This window comes from Manihot esculenta, chromosome 3 (assembly GCF_001659605.2).
Source record: "Manihot esculenta cultivar AM560-2 chromosome 3, M.esculenta_v8, whole genome shotgun sequence".
Classification (NCBI taxonomy): Eukaryota; Viridiplantae; Streptophyta; class Magnoliopsida; order Malpighiales; family Euphorbiaceae; genus Manihot; species Manihot esculenta.
The window spans coordinates 7946826-7965487 of NC_035163.2; the positions used below are offsets into that span (position 1 = coordinate 7946826).

Sequence of the window (18662 nt, forward strand, 5' to 3'; positions counted from 1 at the left end):
TCACTTTTTTTTTAAAAACTCACATTTTTCAATAACCATCGAATTTGCTAATAGGTTCTAAATCCGTCGATAATTTTTAAAGAGAAAAAGTCTTTTTTTTTTAAATATTTAATAACGGATTGCAAATCCGTTAATAAATCTGTTAGTAACCCGCGTTTATAAATTAACATTATCTCATCTTATAAATATAACACTATCTCTTCTCCTTTTATCATCCATTTTATTATTTTCATTTCTTTCATTTTCTTTCCTTTTTTTCTCATTTTCTTTCATTTTCTATTACTTTCTTTCATTTCACTTTCATCTCATACTTTTTTCTATTATTTTCCTTTCATCTCATATCCTTTTTTATCTCATTCTCTCACTCTTCTATTATTTTCTTTATTTTCTTCATAATTTTTCTTTTTCATTATTTTCTTCACTTTCTTCTCTTATTCTTCATTTTCTCTATAATTATTATTCATATTATTTTCTCTCATATTATTTTCTTCTATCATTTTCTTTCTATCTATATTTTTTTCTATTATTTTCTCTTCATTTATTTTCTTCTCTAATCATTTTCTCTTTTTTTCTCATTTTTCTAATCATCCTTTTAATATACTCTCATTCTTCCTTCTTTTTTATAATTTTTATTTTTCTATCATTTTTTTCTTTTTCTCTTTTTTTCTTTCTTTTTTATCATTTTCTCTCATTTGTTTTTCTCTTATTTCCATTTTTTATATATTTCTAATAAATATTGAACATAAATTAAAATTTTAGTAATAATAATAATATAATTTTAAATCTTATTGAATTAATAAAAAATAATATTAATAACAAAATTTATTATTTAATCAAAATAATAATTATTTTAAAATTATTTAAACTTCCAATAAATCTATTAATGAATTTCAATCTATTTATAATTTATTAACGAATTTCAAATGTGTTAATAAATTATTATTTTTTTAATTTATTAACGAATTTAAAATCCGTTAATAATAATAAAAAAAATTTTATTAATAAATCTACGAACTTAAAAATTATTGATAAAAAATTATCAATATTATAATCTATTAATAATTCTTTTACTAACGGATTTTTATAGAATTACCGATGAAAAAATCCGTTCATAGTCTTAAGGTTTTTGTACAGCGAGGCTTAAATGTTCTGAATCCTTTATTGATTTTTATCCTCTCAACTTGTAAACAGCGGCGGTTACGAGACCAGAAATGCTCTTTGGACCGATCTCCATTTGCCCTACAGCACTTGTTGGTGTTTACGCATATGCATGCAAAACCCTCAAGACCAGTTACTGCATATCTCAATGAAACTTAGAATTTATATGAATTTGTACAGAATTCAAAAAAAATTTTTCTTCGTTTTTTTTTTGGGGTTATATTTTGCTTGAACTCCGTCATACGTTCGATCCATCGAATGAACCAACATTAAGAGACAAATTAACGGGGAAAAACAAAATATAGTTTGTCGTCTAAAGGGTTTTCTGATTTGAGGATAGGTTAGGCTACGTCCACGGCTCATTCAAGTTTCTGTCATGGAGTTCCATTTCCATGGGAGTCAAATGGGAAGCATCAGGATTCTGTATCTGAGGCACAGTTCATACCCTTCCTTTAATCAGTCAGCAGACGCAGTTAGAGCTGGCCAAGAGTCATCAAAATAAAAAATGAACTGCGACTATATTAAATCTGAATCCCAAACGAATTTGAGACCAAACCAATGTCAAGGAACTCTATCGGATCGTGTTAATATCCCTAAACCTGTTTCGATCCCTCTGATCCTTGCAAGGACCAGTTCTTGATACAGTGCTTAAAAATGCATAAACTGCCAACTTGTTTCTTTGTCTTCTCTTCCAGGGTTTGAATGCAGGGTAGACACATGCATCCAGAGCTCAAAAACAGAACACACCTCTTGATAAAACTATGGCGATTTTATCGAGACATGAAAACTCATAGAACACGCTAATTATTTACATTTTAGTGCAGAGGGCTTTGCTAGATCGTTAAAAATTATTCACTACTGTTCTTCATGGTTAGATACTCATTTTTCTGAGTGCAAGTCTTGATCGTAATACGTAAAGAGGTTCCTCCTCGCAAGTGAGTTCTAACAAATGATAAGCTTTTCTTGGATATATTTTGTGCACTAACATTGGGTAAGAGAGAAGTTACAGTTTAGAAAATCTTTGTCATTGAATGCTCTATTATTTAGTTTCTCAAAGTAGGCATAATTAATCATCATCTGAAAGATGAAAAATCAGAAAGTCACAGAGGTCAAAAAGCAGCAGACAATTTTACAAATGAAAACAGAAGTCACAAAGGCCAAAAGAGCAGCAGTAAAAGTCAATGTTCAGTGGAACAAAATTTCCATTGCTACTCTCCGAATTAACAGGTCAGAATGCATGATTGATTCATTTGTGATGCATAAATAACATGACTTCCTGCAAGGTAACCGTGTTGTTTTAGACAGATTTTTGGCTCTGAAGTCTCTCATTCTTTGTGCATTCCTCCTAGAAATAGGGAGCTCTATTAATACAAACTAAGAAAAGCTGCAACAATAGAGTTATATATGCATATAATTCAAACTTAATGTCCTACAGAATTTTCCTTTTATCCTACAAGCCTCTTCACAAGGAAATGAGATCAGTTCTTACTTTCCAAGCAAATTTATTGAAATAATAATTAAATACAAATCAATTTCTACTCTTTGCTACGCATGTTACATGAATTACTTATGGTGAACTCTAAATTAAAAAAAAAAAAAAAGGTTTCCAAAGGTATTCTACACAACCAACATTGTTTATCATGGACAACTAACTTCTTCAATAACATTCATACATCAAGGTTGAAACGAAACCAATGGACAAGAAGTAAGGTTTTTAAATATAACAAAGTAAAATTTCCTAGTGAACTAGAATAACACCCAAGGATCCATATCAGTGGTTTCCAGTTGTATATAGCACTTTGTTTTCAAAGGTTTTAGTAAATCCTACACTATGTTATGTTTTGGAATTTGGAGTAAGCCTACCATATCTGTTATAGAATGAAGAAAACAAGGATTACCTGAAAATCTTTTAAAAGAGAATAGCAGCGCCTTTGCTCTGCCATTGCTGTGGCATACCTCTTCTTAAGAGAATCACAAGCCTTCTGCTCTTCCAGAAGCCCTTGTTGCACCTTTTGTAGCTTCTGTAAGATGGATTCAGCAGCAATTATCCATTTCAAACAATTTAAAACATGTTCAACGGTATGCAGATATGAACTGCCAGTCATAGCAATATGAACATCCTACCTCAGGTTCAAAGTAAAATGTACACTACTGGTGTTGACATTTCTTCAAGTCATATATGAGAAAATATCACAATTAATCAGTTACCTGTTGGCTGCCCTTTACAATCCCTTCCATGGAACCAATCAGCTTCATGCGACCATCAGCACTTGTAATGGCATCCTGAAACTGGAAAATTAATTGGCAAAGGAAGTCATCATCAGTGAGAATTAATTAGTCATGGACAATCACATATACATGTATTTAGCATATGGCTGAAGTTGTTCAAGCCAGCTAATGTTATGGTCCAATATCTCAAGTAAAGGCAGGTAGCCAGGACGGATGGAATGAACACTAGAATGAGTTCATGCAATTCATACGAACTTATAGACCATTTTATGTTAATTATGATGTCAGTATTATGTCATTCCAGTTACCAACCAAATCATTCCAGTTACCAACCAAATCAGAGACTAATTAGTGAGGGAAACAAAACCTATGTTGGAACAATATAGGGGTGTAAATGAATCAGGCTAGCAATGAGCTATTCAAGACTCGGCTGATAAAAACTAAGCTTAATCTTTAGGCTTGTATAGCAAAGAGGCCGAGCTTGAACTCAATGGTATTCGGCTCATTAAGGCATGTGAACTCGGCTCATTTTCAAGTTCATAAGCATACCTGCAAGCTAACTCATTGAGTAGGCTTGTGAATATACTAATTGAGCAGGTTGAGCTTAATGTCATAGGAGAACCAAGCTCAAGCTCTAATATTAGAGCTCCAGTCGAGTTTAAACTCGAGTCTGCATAAATTTTAATGAGTCTAGCCTCAGCGGGTGAGCCCTACAAATGTTGGCTTCAATTAGTTCGATTACACCCCTAGAGCTTACACATATTTGACTCGTTAGATTCGAGAGCTTGTTTAGTACTTTAGTTATAGGTTCTATCTCGTTTATGTTTATTTATTAAAATTATATTGTTTTAGATTTATTAATTTTAAACTAAAATTTATTAGAATTGTAAATAAATCTGTTCATGGATTATTTGAAATTTGGGTCGATAAAAGCTCGGCTCTTTCTTGCTCTATTGTTAAACGAACTAAGTTTGAACTCTTGATATCCGGTCCGAATTCAAGATGAGTAAATCAAAAAAATTTTACAAACCAAACTTGAACTCTTCAAATCTTAGCTTGGTTGTTTCATATACACCCTTAGAGCAGCGCTTACCAAATAACAAGAAAAACAAGAAAAAGGGACCAAGGAAATTAACAAAGGATTACTAGATGCATGCCCTAGTAAAACCACACCAGTAATAAGAGATTGTTACAAAAAGTTAATGAAGTTTCTTATTGGAGTCATACCTGTGAACTTATTGAGTTCAACAAGGAGGTTTCCTTTAGCATCAGTTCTTTAATCTCCAAAAGAGCATTATAGGTTGCATAATATTTGCGGGTTTGACGATGTTTTTCCTGTACATTAATGAAGTGAGAATACAAGGTCTTGTTATTAAAGGAACTAAGCAAATATAGCTTCAGCATAAACTATGAACATGAGGCCAATAAATCACACATGGCATGTAAAACCTGGATATGAGCATTCAGCTCAGAAAACCGGCGTTCATACCTGAAAATAAAGCTTCAGATCAGTATCCCACTTGCACAGTTGAATTAGATAGCAACAGTGCAAATACAGAAATGTAACATTATGATTATGTTTTTATTGGTCAATTATTTTTATTAATGAGAGATTGAAGTGGAGCTAATTCTATAAAGTATGATGAACCTCGTAAAGATGCAACTTCTAAAACAAAAGCTAAGAACCTGGATTAGAAGATATGATGTCAATAAGAAACGGAAAATACTGTGATAACCTAAACTGGCATGATTTGAGGTGAAGATAAGACATCGTGAGACAAAATGACTAATAGAACTTAGCGACTTCAGTGCAATTCTAAGACAGAAGGGAGATCACAAACAATAAGCATGAAGACAATGCAAAAGGACAATGTTTCCAGGAATTTAATCTAGATATGGATATTCATGAAGCTGCACATGAAAATGGTAGGGAGGTTCTTAAAGGCTGTATTTCACTGACTTTGTGCATTATGAGAATCATGGTTTTAAATAATGGCTGTTATGTTTTTTATAGGTTTTGGAAGAGGCTGTAGCTGTTATGGCTGATATTTAATTGGAAGAAAAAATTGTTTGAGTAATGAGGCTGAAAAGAGGGTCTTCAACCCTTCAATTATTCAAACCTCATGTGAAGAAGGCAGTATCCTGCAGGAAGCCAGCATTTTCTGCAGATTCCTACAGAGAAAAGAAGCCGTGACCGTAGTGTAATGGCCATAGCCTCTTCCAAAAACCTATAAAAAAACCATTAAACAATTTTTTCTTGCCATTAGATATTGGCCTTAACGGCCATGGCCTCTTCCAAAACCTGTAAATAACAATTGTTATGTTATCTAACGGTCATTATTTAAAATCATGGTAGGAGCTACTAGTTTGTTTCAATCACATGAAGATCCTTCTTCGTATCAAAGACATAGCCCATCTCTATCTCCATCTTTGCAACATACATAGATCCTATGATTCTAGTGGTGGTAGTGATACATTAAAAAAATGTTGCATGTGGAGAGTGTTCTTTGGATGCAAAATATAAATATAGATATGGAACTTATGCTACAAGTGTCTCTTCAATGGAAGCCAACTCCACTATTGATTATGAATATGAAGGACATTCTCAATAGGCATACTCAAATCCATATACATATCCATATCAACCTTTTCTGGTGTATTCTGATTTGTTTTCATCAAAACAATCATTCTCCAAAATCCAAACACAATCTAATCCTAGTGATCCATTTATTATGGGTTTATTCGTCAGTTTTGATCCATCACAATATTATCAATATCTTCAAGATCAAAACTCCCAATCTCAAAATCAAAGTGGATCTAACTCAAAAACCTGCCAAACGTTTATTCTAGTGGTAACTGAGATTCGTTACTATATCTAACATTTAAAATTTATGGATTTTGTGTTTATTATTTGTACTTACTATTAAGTTGTATAACTTAGTTTTGATTATATCTTCAAATAGAACTTGACAAATTTTTCAAAGAAATTTGCGCCCGCAATAGGCCGTTACCTTTATGTTATAACCGTTACACGCCTGTTTCCATTACCAACAACTGCGATTGCAAATGGCCATGATTTAAAAAGCCATAGTTAGAATAGGAATGTATTTGAGCGCAAGTAATGGCACTGGAATGAATGCGGCATTGCATGAGTCTAATGGCTAGAATTATGGTGCCAGCTGTCTGGCTTCTGGCTCACTACCAGTTAAGGATTGGGCATATTTGTAACAAGCCAGGAGTGTACAACATGTAAGTAGCTTGAGAGGGAGTGTTAGACTTGGAATGTAGACATATGGCTATAAATTTAGGAGAAGTGGACAATGAATCCCTATCATTAGGGGATTCCTTGATTAGCTTTATTTCGTATATTTTTTTTTCCCTTATAGGGTTTCAAAAATGTGTGTATATACACCCAATAGTTTGAAGGAATAATCAAGCAATTGTTCCACAAAATTCTGTTCCTATTATTCTATTTTCAATGCATTAATGCAGTTAGACAGAAATAGCTCCACAATAATATGACAATCAGTTTTGCCAACCTAATATTTCTCTCAAGTACTCTCAAGTAGCATAAATTAAAAAAGAAAAAAAATACCATAAACTCCTTGTACTGGAAAATTCCAAAGTTTACTACCATGAGAATTAGGTAGACTTGATTCTTGACAATTAACATGTAGAAGACGATATCATGAGAAAATATACATAAACTCTGTGATATTATGACAAGTGCACTATTTGGAGAAATCGAAACATCTCAGGTTAGTAGATTGACAACGGTTAAGTTGCAACTTGAAATTGAACCCAAAAAGCTAAATGAAAATGTATAGCAAAGAAATGAAGCAGCATACTGGATGAGTTCTGATTGGGTTGGAATGTCATCAATCTGTTGCTTTACTGTCAACGTTGCTCTTAGTTGTGCCCCTTGTTCCTACACAACAATATTCACAATTTTCATCTACAAAGAACTGCATATATCTAAATCAGAAACATAATTCAAAGCTTGCAACACATATTTAAGCTACTTCCCACAATGCCTCAGCAATATGAAGAGACTAAGAAAATGTTAGAAATTATTGTTGCTAATAATTTTTAGATAAAATGTTAGCAGGAATTTTCATTAGTAAAAGAAATAAATCTTTTACAATTCTATTTTCATCCGCCAAAATTGAAGTTTGAAAAGAAGTTCATATTATGTAGGGTCATGGATTTCCAATTTTCAAAACCCTTGACCTGAATTGAGATTGACATATGAATTCCATTTGAACACTCCTCCCATAGTCCATCTTGTATTCCTTGCTTTAAATCTAGTATTCCATATGCACTCTCCCCTCCTGACTCCTTGGATTTGGATATGGTAAACATAGTTATTGATGTCAGCAAAGTGTCTTCCTAGCATTACATACTCCACTAAGTATGATATGAATCTAGCTATGAAGAAGGGTTCAGCAGGTAAAAACAAAGGCCCAGTTGTGTTAAGACTCTGTAGTAGAAGGAGAATATGACATTAAAGAAGCACAAAGCTGGAAGGAGAATCTAATTTGTTATAGAGTATTCTAGGAGGAAGCAGTGTTGTTAAAGGCACTCCTAGGCACCAAGCAAGGTGCACCTTGCCTCGCCTTCAACTTTAAAACCCTATAGTTAAATCATTAAACATACCCAGCCAGAAGCCAAGAGACTGAAGACTTCGTGAGCAACCAAAGAGTGTCTCTCCTTCTACCAGGTATCTTCTCTTCTCCCCTTCACTGCTGCCCTGCGCCAGCCTGTAGCACCACTACTTTTTTTTTTTGTTTTCCCCTTCTCTCTTCCTCCTTTTCTCTCCTCTCCTTCTCATCTTCGATCTTCCACAAATCCATTATTTTCTATCCTTTCCCCAAATATGTGACAGCACACAGCAGGCCAGAAGCTTGTTCTTTTCTTTTTTTCTGTAACTTTAGTTTATTACTTTATGTATTCATGTGACTTATTGCTTGTAAGTGAATAATTTTAGAAATTTATATTGCTTTCTTAATGGGTGTTATTTATTTTAATTTATTTTCTTATGAACTTTACAGTTTTAACACAGTTGTTCTCTCAAATTCAATGACAGCTTCATAGTAAAAAAAAAAAAAGAAAAGAAAGAATCAGCTAGCTCAAGAATGCCTGAATGATGGGTGTATGTCAAGTACAATAGGTCATTGCGACACAAATACACATTTGGGGATAAAATCACACCATAGATTTGGCCAATACTAATGAAAGTTATAGGTGGTTGACCGGTGAAATAGACAAAGACAATGAGGAGGAAGATGATGAGGACGCTCTTGTTGACGCAGATGATGCGTTAGGGTGATGTTACCGGAGCAGCTACCGTTTCTAAACCTCATTATGAATCGAGGTCAATTGCAAAATTAACTCCAGTTGAAACTCCGCAATAAGTTCAAAGAAAGGTGGAAGATCAACACCAATTGAAACTCCACGAGTAGTTGATGATGATGAAAAGGAAGAAGAATTTGTGATGAATGCAATTGAGAATGAAGATTAATTTGGGTAACCTTGATGATGATGATTATGAAAAATTTTTTGCTTATAGTGAGGACTTAAGAGTTATGTCATGATTCATAACATCATGTGTTTATTACAATAGATGGTCCATAGATGACATATTTATATTTATTAAAGTTATATTTTTAGAAATCTAGATGAAGAGTAGTTCTATTCAATAATTTTATTATTATTTGTATTATTTTATTACTTATTCTGATTCTACTTTACAGTGTCAAGTCTCAACTTAATTTTATACTTACACTAGAATTTCAATTATGCGCTACTTTTTATTCTCTTATATTGTTGCAAGTGATATGTTTTTTTCTTTTTCATTTGAAGATGTTTTTTTTTCTTTGAACATGGGTGTTCATTGATGTGTTTGTATGTATATGTATATATATATATATATGAAAATATGTAAAAAATTTACTTTGGCGCCTTTTTGTTGCCTCGCCCCTCACTAAACGCGATAGGGGATTCTATCGCCTCTTGCCTTGGTAATACTCCTTCACTACCTAAAATTCCAACAGCAATGCAGAAATAGGAAGGCGCACCTGAAGGCTCCAAGTGCACAAGGCTCAGAGGTCAGCACCTTGACACCCCCCAGGTAGGCGATGATTCAAAGAGGCGCACCCTGCGCCTAGGCTTGCCTCGGCAATCCAAGCACCCTATTTAGAGATGGCTGGCTGGCTTTTTTCACACTCCAAGTAAAGAGGAAAATAAGGAGGAGGAGAAGAAGAAAGAGGAAGGAGGAGCAAATGCGAAGAACAAAGGAGGAGAAAGAACATGTACTTACCTTTATGTGCTCCTACAAATCAATTGCTTTTTATCCTTCATCTTCTTCTTCTACTCCTCCTTTCTTTATTCTTTCTTTTGAATTCTCCTCCTCCTCCTCCTCTCTTTCTTCTTTTAGATTCTTCTTCTGGATTCTCTAATCTCTCTTTTCTATGTTGTTATGCTGCCTAATTTTACTTTAATTGCCAACACTAATGATCTCTGGAGAATTTTAGAATATTCTTGTATTTAACTCTTAATTTTTACAAATAATTTATATGACTATTTATACACAAAGAATTATAACTAAATAGGAAGCAAATAATTAAATAATTATAGAGATATTTAAGGATCCTAATATATGTCTAGAATCCGTAATCAAACATATCACTAGAAATCAGCAAATAAGTCAATACTCCCCCTCAAGTTGATACATAGATACCGCACATGCGCAACTTACAAATCAGATTATGGTAGGTTTATTGTTGAGCTCTTTAGAAAACACATCCGCAAGTTGTCCGATAGAAGTCACATGAACTAAGCTCAAGACACCATCTATTAATTTTTCTTTAATGAAGTGTCGATCAATCTCAATGTGCTTTGTTCGGTCACGTTGAAATGGATTTTGTGCTATACTGATGGCAACTTTGTGGTCATAATACAAAGTTATCTTATCTCAGCTCTTCCAATAATTTTTGTAACCATAAAAATTCACATACGCCTTGAGCCATTGCTTTGTATTCTACTTCAGCACTTGACCGAGCAACAACACTTTGTTTTTTGCTCTTCCAGGTGACAAGGTTGCTTCCTACAACTGTGTAGTAGCTAGAGGTGGAGACCTCCTTCCCACAACTCTGTAAAAACTTCAACTTTGAGGTGACCATGTTTTGAGTAAAGAAGCCTTTTCCCTGGCGCAAACTTTAGGTATTTCAAGATACAAAGGACGGCCTGCATATGAATCTCGCGAGGGTCATGCATGAATTGACTGACTGAGCTAACAGCATAGGCTATATCCGGTCGAGTGCATGAGAGATAAATGAACCTCCCTACCAATCTCCAGTATCTTTCAATATCTACGGACTCACTTTGCATCTTGTAATTACTTTCAATGGGAGATTCTGCTGGTTTATATACCAACATATCAGTTTTTTCCAAAAAATTCAGAATATACTTTCTTTGAGAGATAAAAGATTCATTTTTCTTATCTGGCCACCTCAATGCCTAGGAAATATTGAAGCTTTTCCTAAATCTTTAATTTCAAATTCTTGAGTCAACAAACTTTTTAGTTGAGTCATTTCCTCTTTGTCATCACCTATCACCACTATATCATCAACATATACAATATACAATAAAAAAAGGTGATCCTACTCTTATGATGTTTAATAAACAGAGTGTGATCAGTATTGCTCTGTTGATAATCAAAGGACATCATGACTCTACTAAACCTGTCAAACCAAGCTCTTCCTCTAAATCTCCATGGAGAAATGCATTCTTCACATCAAACTGCTGTAAGTTCCGGTTCAAGTTGGCTACAGAAGATAATAGGACTCTGATTGAGATTATTTTTGCAACTGGGACAAATGTCTCTTAATAATCCACTCCATAGGTTTGGATGAAACCTTTAGCAATCAATCTAACCTTAAACCGTTCATTTGTGCCATCAACTTTATGTTTCACTGTGAATACCCACTTACAGCTAACAAGTTTCTTTCCAGGTGGGAGAGAGACAAGCTCCCATGTCTCATTTTTTGTTAGTGCTTTTATCTGTTCAATAATTTGCTCCCTTCCATTTAAGATCTGCGAGAGTTTCTTTCCAATCCTGTGGATTAGATACAAAGAAAATAGACAAGGCAAAAGGCTCTGTAGGATAGAGACAAGGATTCATAAGAAACAAAGTTAGAAATAGGGTGTTTGGTATAAGATCTGACACTTTTTCTTTGTGTAATAGGTTTATCTAAATCATTGGAGCATTCAAGAGTTAAGGGTAACTCACCAGAAGAAGATTTTTGACTCTGAGTAGGCTGCATAATGGCTTCTTCTGCCTTGTCTCTCTTCGAATACCTCCTCAAATCTGGTTCGTCCAAACGTCCAATTCTCTCCATCTCCCCCTGTCTACTAAAACTCTCCCTCTAAACCATATCATTCAGAATCAAAAAATTCGGGACCACCGCTTCTTGCTCATTATTCTCCCCCTGAAAAGGTGAGTGGGTGGTACTGAAGTAGGGTTCAGTTTCTCTGAAGGTAATATCCATACTGACAAAGTATTTCCTAGATGGAGGGTGATAACACCTGTATCCCTTCTGTGTTGGAAAATACTCAATAAACACACATTTAAGAGCCTTGGGGCCCAACTTTCCTCTCGTCCTAGTATGGATAGAGCAAATACACCCAAATACTTTTGGTAGAACAATGTATGAATTTCTTCCTTGTAGAACCTCCAAATGACACATAAAGTCAAAGGCCTTGAGGGGCATTCGATTGATAAGATAAGCAGATACAAAGACTGCATCTCCCCAATATGTTTTGGATAAGTTCATGGTGCACAACTTGTCTGGTGTACTATCCTATTGGACTCCAAATAAGCAGAAAATCTACTATCCATATATTCTCTTCCATTATCAGTTCTCAAATTTTTCAATTACAAATCATCTTGTGAAAGGATTAAAAATAAGAAAAGACATTACTTTTAGTTCTAATCAAATACACACAAGTCATTCGAGTGCAACAATTAATAAAAGTGACAAACCATCGATTATCATATGAGAAGATAGTTTGAGTAGACCTCCAAACATCAGAATGAATAGTCACAAAAGGAATTTGATTTTTATTATAACTCAAAAAATATGAGGTTCTAGTATGCTCAGCATACTCACAAGCATCACAAAATAAAGAACCAAACTGAGTTCTAGCAAACAAACTAGAATAAAATTTTTCTGAGACAAAATTATGGATGCCCTAACCACTTGTGTCACTATATTATTTCTTAATTGACATTCTTATTGTCTCTAAAACAAGCTTGAGATATCGAAAAACTTGGATCACCTTCCAACATGTATAAACTATCATACAGTCTACCATTGCTAATCCTCTTCCTTGTGAGAAGATCCCGAATAGCATAATAATCACAAAAGAATTTAATTTTACAGTTAAGAGTATTTGTGATAGCACCGATAAATAAAAGGTTGACAGGAAAATGGAAAATATGAAGGGCAGATGATAATTTAATATTGGGTGCACAAATAATAGAACCTGTTTCGGATATGGGAGTAAAAGAACTATCAGCAATTCTGACACTGTCTTTAGTTAGAGAAAGAAAATAATTGAGAAAACCTTTAGAAGAGTCTATCATGTATCTATTCATACCAGAATCAATAATCCATGGAACAATATCAAGAGAAAAAGCATTATCTGGCTTCACAAAGTTAGATGTGGCATCAGAGAAGGAAGATGTGTCAATATGAGATAGGAGAGACACTTGACACTCTGAATTTCATTAGGAGAAAGGAACTCAGCAGTTGTTGTCTCCTTAAAGGGCTCCTCTATAGTTTCTGATAAATTAGCTTGAGCTCTAGAGGTACCTCGTTTCCTCCCACGGCCTCTAGTGGGATGACCATGTAACTTCTAGCAAGTTTCCTTGGTATACCTCGATTTCCCATAATAGTCACAATGCGGGTGATCTTTCTCAGAATTAGGAGGCTGCAGTGTGCTCAAACTAACAGCCAACCCAGCCTTTTCAACTTGTGCAGTATAGAGCATAACATGTCGACGACTTTCCTCTTTTTAAACATGGGCATGGCCTCTTCTAGGGAAGGAAAAGGGTTTTTCCCCAACACTTGGACCCGAACTGGATCATATTCGTTATTTAACCCTGTAAGAAAATCATAAACCCGCTCCTTTTCAATCATTTTCTAAAATTTGACTGCATCTCCAATACAGTCTGCAAGTGCTCATAGCAATGAAGCTCCTGCTATAAGCCACATAGCTTAGAATAAAATTGGGAGATAGTCATTCGTTCTTAGTTAGTACTATAGATCTTATTCCGAATATCATAAATTTAAGCATCATACCCAATCTTGAAATAAATCAAGGACAAAACCTTCCATATCTTTGCAGCAGTATCAAGTAACAAATAGGACTTAAAGATATGAGATTGCATAGAGTTAAATAACTATGCCATAACAAGACAATTATCCGAGTCCCATTGAGGAAAATCTTGATCATTCTCATTCGATTGCTTCTTATTACCAGTGACACAACCCTGCAGTCCTCTAGCCTTGATAAACGATAAACAAGATATTGATCAAGTAAGATAATTGGTTCCAATAAGTTTTACGACACTAATTTGCAAAAAAGGGTTATCAAAGTTTGGAACCGAGACCTTTTTACCTTCTGCTATGATAAAATCAAATGAACCGTGAAAAAATAGGTGGTATCCAAGGTTGTATACACAAGAGAGCCCAACCAAATCACCAAGAGACCAGGTAGCAGCACGGAATGGCCGGAAAGAGGTCAGAAACGGCGCCGGAGTGGACTAGGCAGCTTAGCAGCGTCGGACAGAACCTCACGCGCCGAGAAGGAAAGGCGCGTGAGCCTCACATGCCCGGATTTCCGGCATCGGAGTTGGATGGCTAGCCAGCACAATTTGGTGACCCCGCTGGTGGCGGCGGTGAGACGAAAAAAGGCTTCTAGATAGGGCAGTACCAAAAAGGTAGATCTAAGATTTTAGAAATCCTAAAGAGGAACAATTGAATTTAACTCTAAAATCAGAAAAAAAAAAACTCTGATACCATGAAAAATTTTGGAGAATTTTAGAGTATTCTTTTATTTCATTCTTAATGATTTATATGACTATTTATACACAAAGAATTATGAATAAACATAAAGCAAATAATCAAATAATTACAGAGATAATTAAGGATTGTAATTTATGCATAGAATCTGTAATCAAATCAAATCATATCACTAGAAATAAACAAATGAGTCAACAATCTCAAATCTTCATGCATGTTTTTATCTCATGCTTTTCTTTAATATTAAAAATTAAGCATAATTTATTTTTAATGTGATAAAAAATTTTAGGTATTTTGAATTACTTTTATAACAAAAATTCCTTGTTGATACCATTATATTATCAAAGAAAATTATACACTATTGTACAATATTAAATTTATATAATTTCTTACTGCCATTAAATTAACTATTATATTATTTATGATATTAAAGATATATCACAAGTAAATAAATATAATTTGTAATTACAAATTTTATATATCATCAAATTTGAAAATTTCTATAATTATGAAAGTAGATAAACTTAAGTAATTATCTCATATTTCTTTAATTTTAATAATTTATTCATATTTTTATTTGTTTATTATTTTTGTGTCTTGCTTCACCATGCGTGCGCCTGCGCCAACCTAGGGTCTAAGACCCTTTGGCGCCTTGGTGCATCTTGAGTCTTTAATAACTATGCCTTTGACAGTGTTTATTGAAACCATAATACTATATAAAACCCGAGAAGTCCCAATTCCCAAATGTTCATGGAAAATCTCACGAAAAGATGCTAATGATAAAGTACAAAAATTTGTTCCAGAATGAAAATTATCATAAAAGAAAAAGAAAAATTAATAATCACCATTTTGGTTTTCATTTCATATTTTTCCGGTTCAAAGCCACCAAGAAATTTAACATTATGTTTGCATCAATTCCAATTCCTAAATTAATGATTCCAAAATAAACGATTAAAAATTATTTTAATAAATAATTATACTTTACTAATTTTTATAATGTTTTATAAATATTAAATAAAAGTAATATATACTACTAAACAATCCGCCATCTATCTTAAACTTTCAAAGTCTCTTGAATTGGTTGAATGGAATGAAAACTTTGTTACATAAGAGTATAGGTTAATATCAACTCTCATGTTAATTTACTTTGATTTTATCAATATATTATTAGTAGATTTATATTTTATTAATTTTGTTATTATTATTAATATTATTGGTTAATTATTATACATGTATTGTGAATAAGATTTTTTCTATAGTAGAAAATTATATATATATATATATATACACTTTACTTTTAAGGGAAATTTAGGAATTAAGAGTAAATAAATTTTAATTCTGAAATTAAACCAAACAGAAATTATATGTAATTCAATTGAATAAGTTGTATCAAAACAGTGGAATTCATTTCAAATGAATTCTATCTGGAATTCAAATGAATTCTATTTGGAATCCAATTGAATTCTATTTGGAATCCAATTGAATTCCCTATAATTCTAATCATAAAATTGAACCAAACACTATGTAAGCATTAAATTTTGATAATTTGTTCTGACTGAAAATTGGAAGTCATCCCATCACAATGTAATATCCCATCTTACCTTCTTAACCGAGTTAAGCTTCTCCAGTGACTCTGACAATAAGCGATCGATATCCTCAGTGAGAGTCTCGATGTTCCAGGCAGCCGCTAACTTATCCTCCAATTCGTCAACCTCAGCTAGCAACTGAGAGCGATTGTCGTCGTAATTAGCTTGCAAAATAGATTCTTGCCTTTCCAGAGCCTTTAATACACTAACAAGATAATAGTTGAAGTTAAAAAATTTCGCATTAAAACTCACACTATTCAAGCCAGAAAATACTATTTAGCAGTACAGCACCTTGAGTGAGTACAAAAGAGGAAGCAATTTCTGCACTCTGCCATTGGCACCTTCCTTCTCCTCGATTCTTCGGCGTAAATGTTGCAAATCAATCAAAAGATTGGCCTTTTTCTCATTCTATAAATCTTAACGCAGTTAAGATCGAAGATCATCATCAAATAATCCCTAATTACAATTGCAAAAATTATAAAATAGATGTCGCTCACCTGTTTATCCAAATTGGCACCCAATTCCTCTATTGAGGCTCTCGCATTGAACATTTCCTCTTTCTGCTCTTCAATTGAGGATTCAGTGGAAGTAAACTCATCGAACGTGCTCTCTCCTTGCAATTGCGGGAACGCCATTAACAATTTAAGAATTTGGATGCGGGAAATACTGAAGAAGGCGTCGGCCAACCGAAAATATTCAGGCAAATAACAAAATTTAGTAAAACGATGAGGCAATAAACGACGTCGAATCCTACGTGTTCAGGCGGGTCTACGAGCGGCCACAGGCTGGTTCCAGTCCGGTTTCGGGCTGAAATTGCTGGTTCATAGGCATTTTGGTTCAAAACAGTTTCGGTTGAAAACGGTTATAGTTTGAAAAAGTTTTCCGTTCTAAATAGTTCGTGTTCTGGTTCTGGTTCAATATTTATTTTATTTTTTTTAAGTATAGCAATACTGATATTTTATATATTACAATACATAAATTTATAATATATTATTTACTTATGTATATTCAAAAAATTAAAAACAACCGAATAAACTAATATAAATTAAAATAAAATTAAAATTTTAATTTGACTCAATTATTGATTTATGATTCCAATCCTAATTTTTTTTATTGCTCTCTTCAATATTCAGTTCAATAACGAAAATAAATTAATCGATATGATTTTAAATTTGGCTAGTTCAATTTCGATTCAATTTTGGAGTATAAATAGGATTGTAGATAGAATCAGACAAGTCTAGATTAAAAAAATTTTGAATCTAAACTAATTTATTAATGTATTTTTCAAAATTATAGAACCAACTAATAAGTTTTTCTATATTATAAAAATTAATAATTTTCCTTTAAAACATCCCTGGCTATCTTAAAATTGAACCATCTTATTTTTTTTATCAATTAAATGTCCTTCTTAATTGAGAAATTTAATTATGACTAAACAATTTTAGTTTTAAACTAAAAATCAAACCGATTAAACTATGTTAAATCAAACCAACCCTCTATATCAGATACCTAGCTCTAACCACAATCCAAATTCCCTCTCATCTCTTTCACATTTCAATTAATCCTATCCTTTCTCCTCCTTCAATCTTCATTCATTATGCATCTGGAGTGCCTTTAGTCTTCTTTTTCTTCTTCTCCACCCTCATTTGACTCTTTTTAATCTCTTAATCTTCATTCAGCTCCTCTAGATATCTTCATCCCCATTACCATCAACCTTACTTTTCCTCCAAATTCAATCCCTAGATTCAGCCAACGTATGATGAATTTAATGACTTGTTTTGGATAAATTTGATCAATGGTTGAAGGTCCCTCTCCTTATAGTTTTAGATCTCAAGATTTTGGGTTTATAAAGGTTTCGTAGGATGGAGTTTCTTATTCTAGTTATATGGGTGGCAATGGTTCAATAGGTTTGATGTTTACAGAGGGTTTTTGTAGGCTGCTTCCTATATTTGAAACATATAGAACTATCTGAACCAAATAAAAATCATTGCTCATACCCAAATTAGACTTCATAACACTCTAGAATTTATTCTTCTTTATTTTCTTGATGAATTTTCTATATTTTTTTGCTTCTAAACGAGGGTTACAGTGAGAGAAGGCACCTAAAATCTTAAAACTTGAGAATTGTTTCTATTATTTTACTACCCATTAAATTATAACACTTGGCTTCATCTTTCTAATAACATCCCTTATGATCAGGGGCAGAGGGAAGGTACGGCAAGGGACACGTGCCGTACCGGCGACCGGAAAATACTTGAAGGATGAACCCCTATCAAATGAAAGCTCCTAGAATGAGAACATTCTATTCATTCTAAGTAGAATGTCATTCTAAAACATTCTATTCATTCTACTGTAGAGCTCATTCTTTAGCACAGAAGGAAAAGTTAAACTTAAATGTGGCAGAGATCTCAAAAATTCCCAACAAAATTTGATTGTATTTGTGATATAAATAGCAAAAGAAAAGTGATTGTTCAGAGAGATGCTCAATTTTCATCAAGCTTTACTCAAGAAAAGTAAAATAAAAGTAATAAAGATCAAAATAAATTTTACCAATATCTAAATATAACAGTCACATCCATGGTTAGTTGATTACTTCTCTAAA

The 18662-nt window shown here is 33.4% G+C and overlaps 1 protein-coding gene across 1 annotated transcript; it reads right to left on the reverse strand.

The window, feature by feature from the left end:
• Positions 1 to 2265: 2265 nt before the first annotated feature.
• LOC110625846 (coiled-coil domain-containing protein 93) lies at positions 2266 to 16967 on the reverse strand. The gene is made up of 9 exons (XM_043955141.1): positions 16558 to 16967; positions 16352 to 16468; positions 16076 to 16255; positions 7236 to 7315; positions 4837 to 4876; positions 4615 to 4722; positions 3367 to 3447; positions 3057 to 3179; positions 2266 to 2503 (listed from the first exon to the last, which is right to left on the reverse strand). Exons 1-9 carry the CDS (start codon positions 16693 to 16695, stop codon positions 2456 to 2458), a joined length of 915 nt encoding a protein of 304 aa, XP_043811076.1. The 5' UTR covers positions 16696 to 16967; the 3' UTR covers positions 2266 to 2455.
• Between the last annotated feature and the right edge of the window lie 1695 nt (positions 16968 to 18662).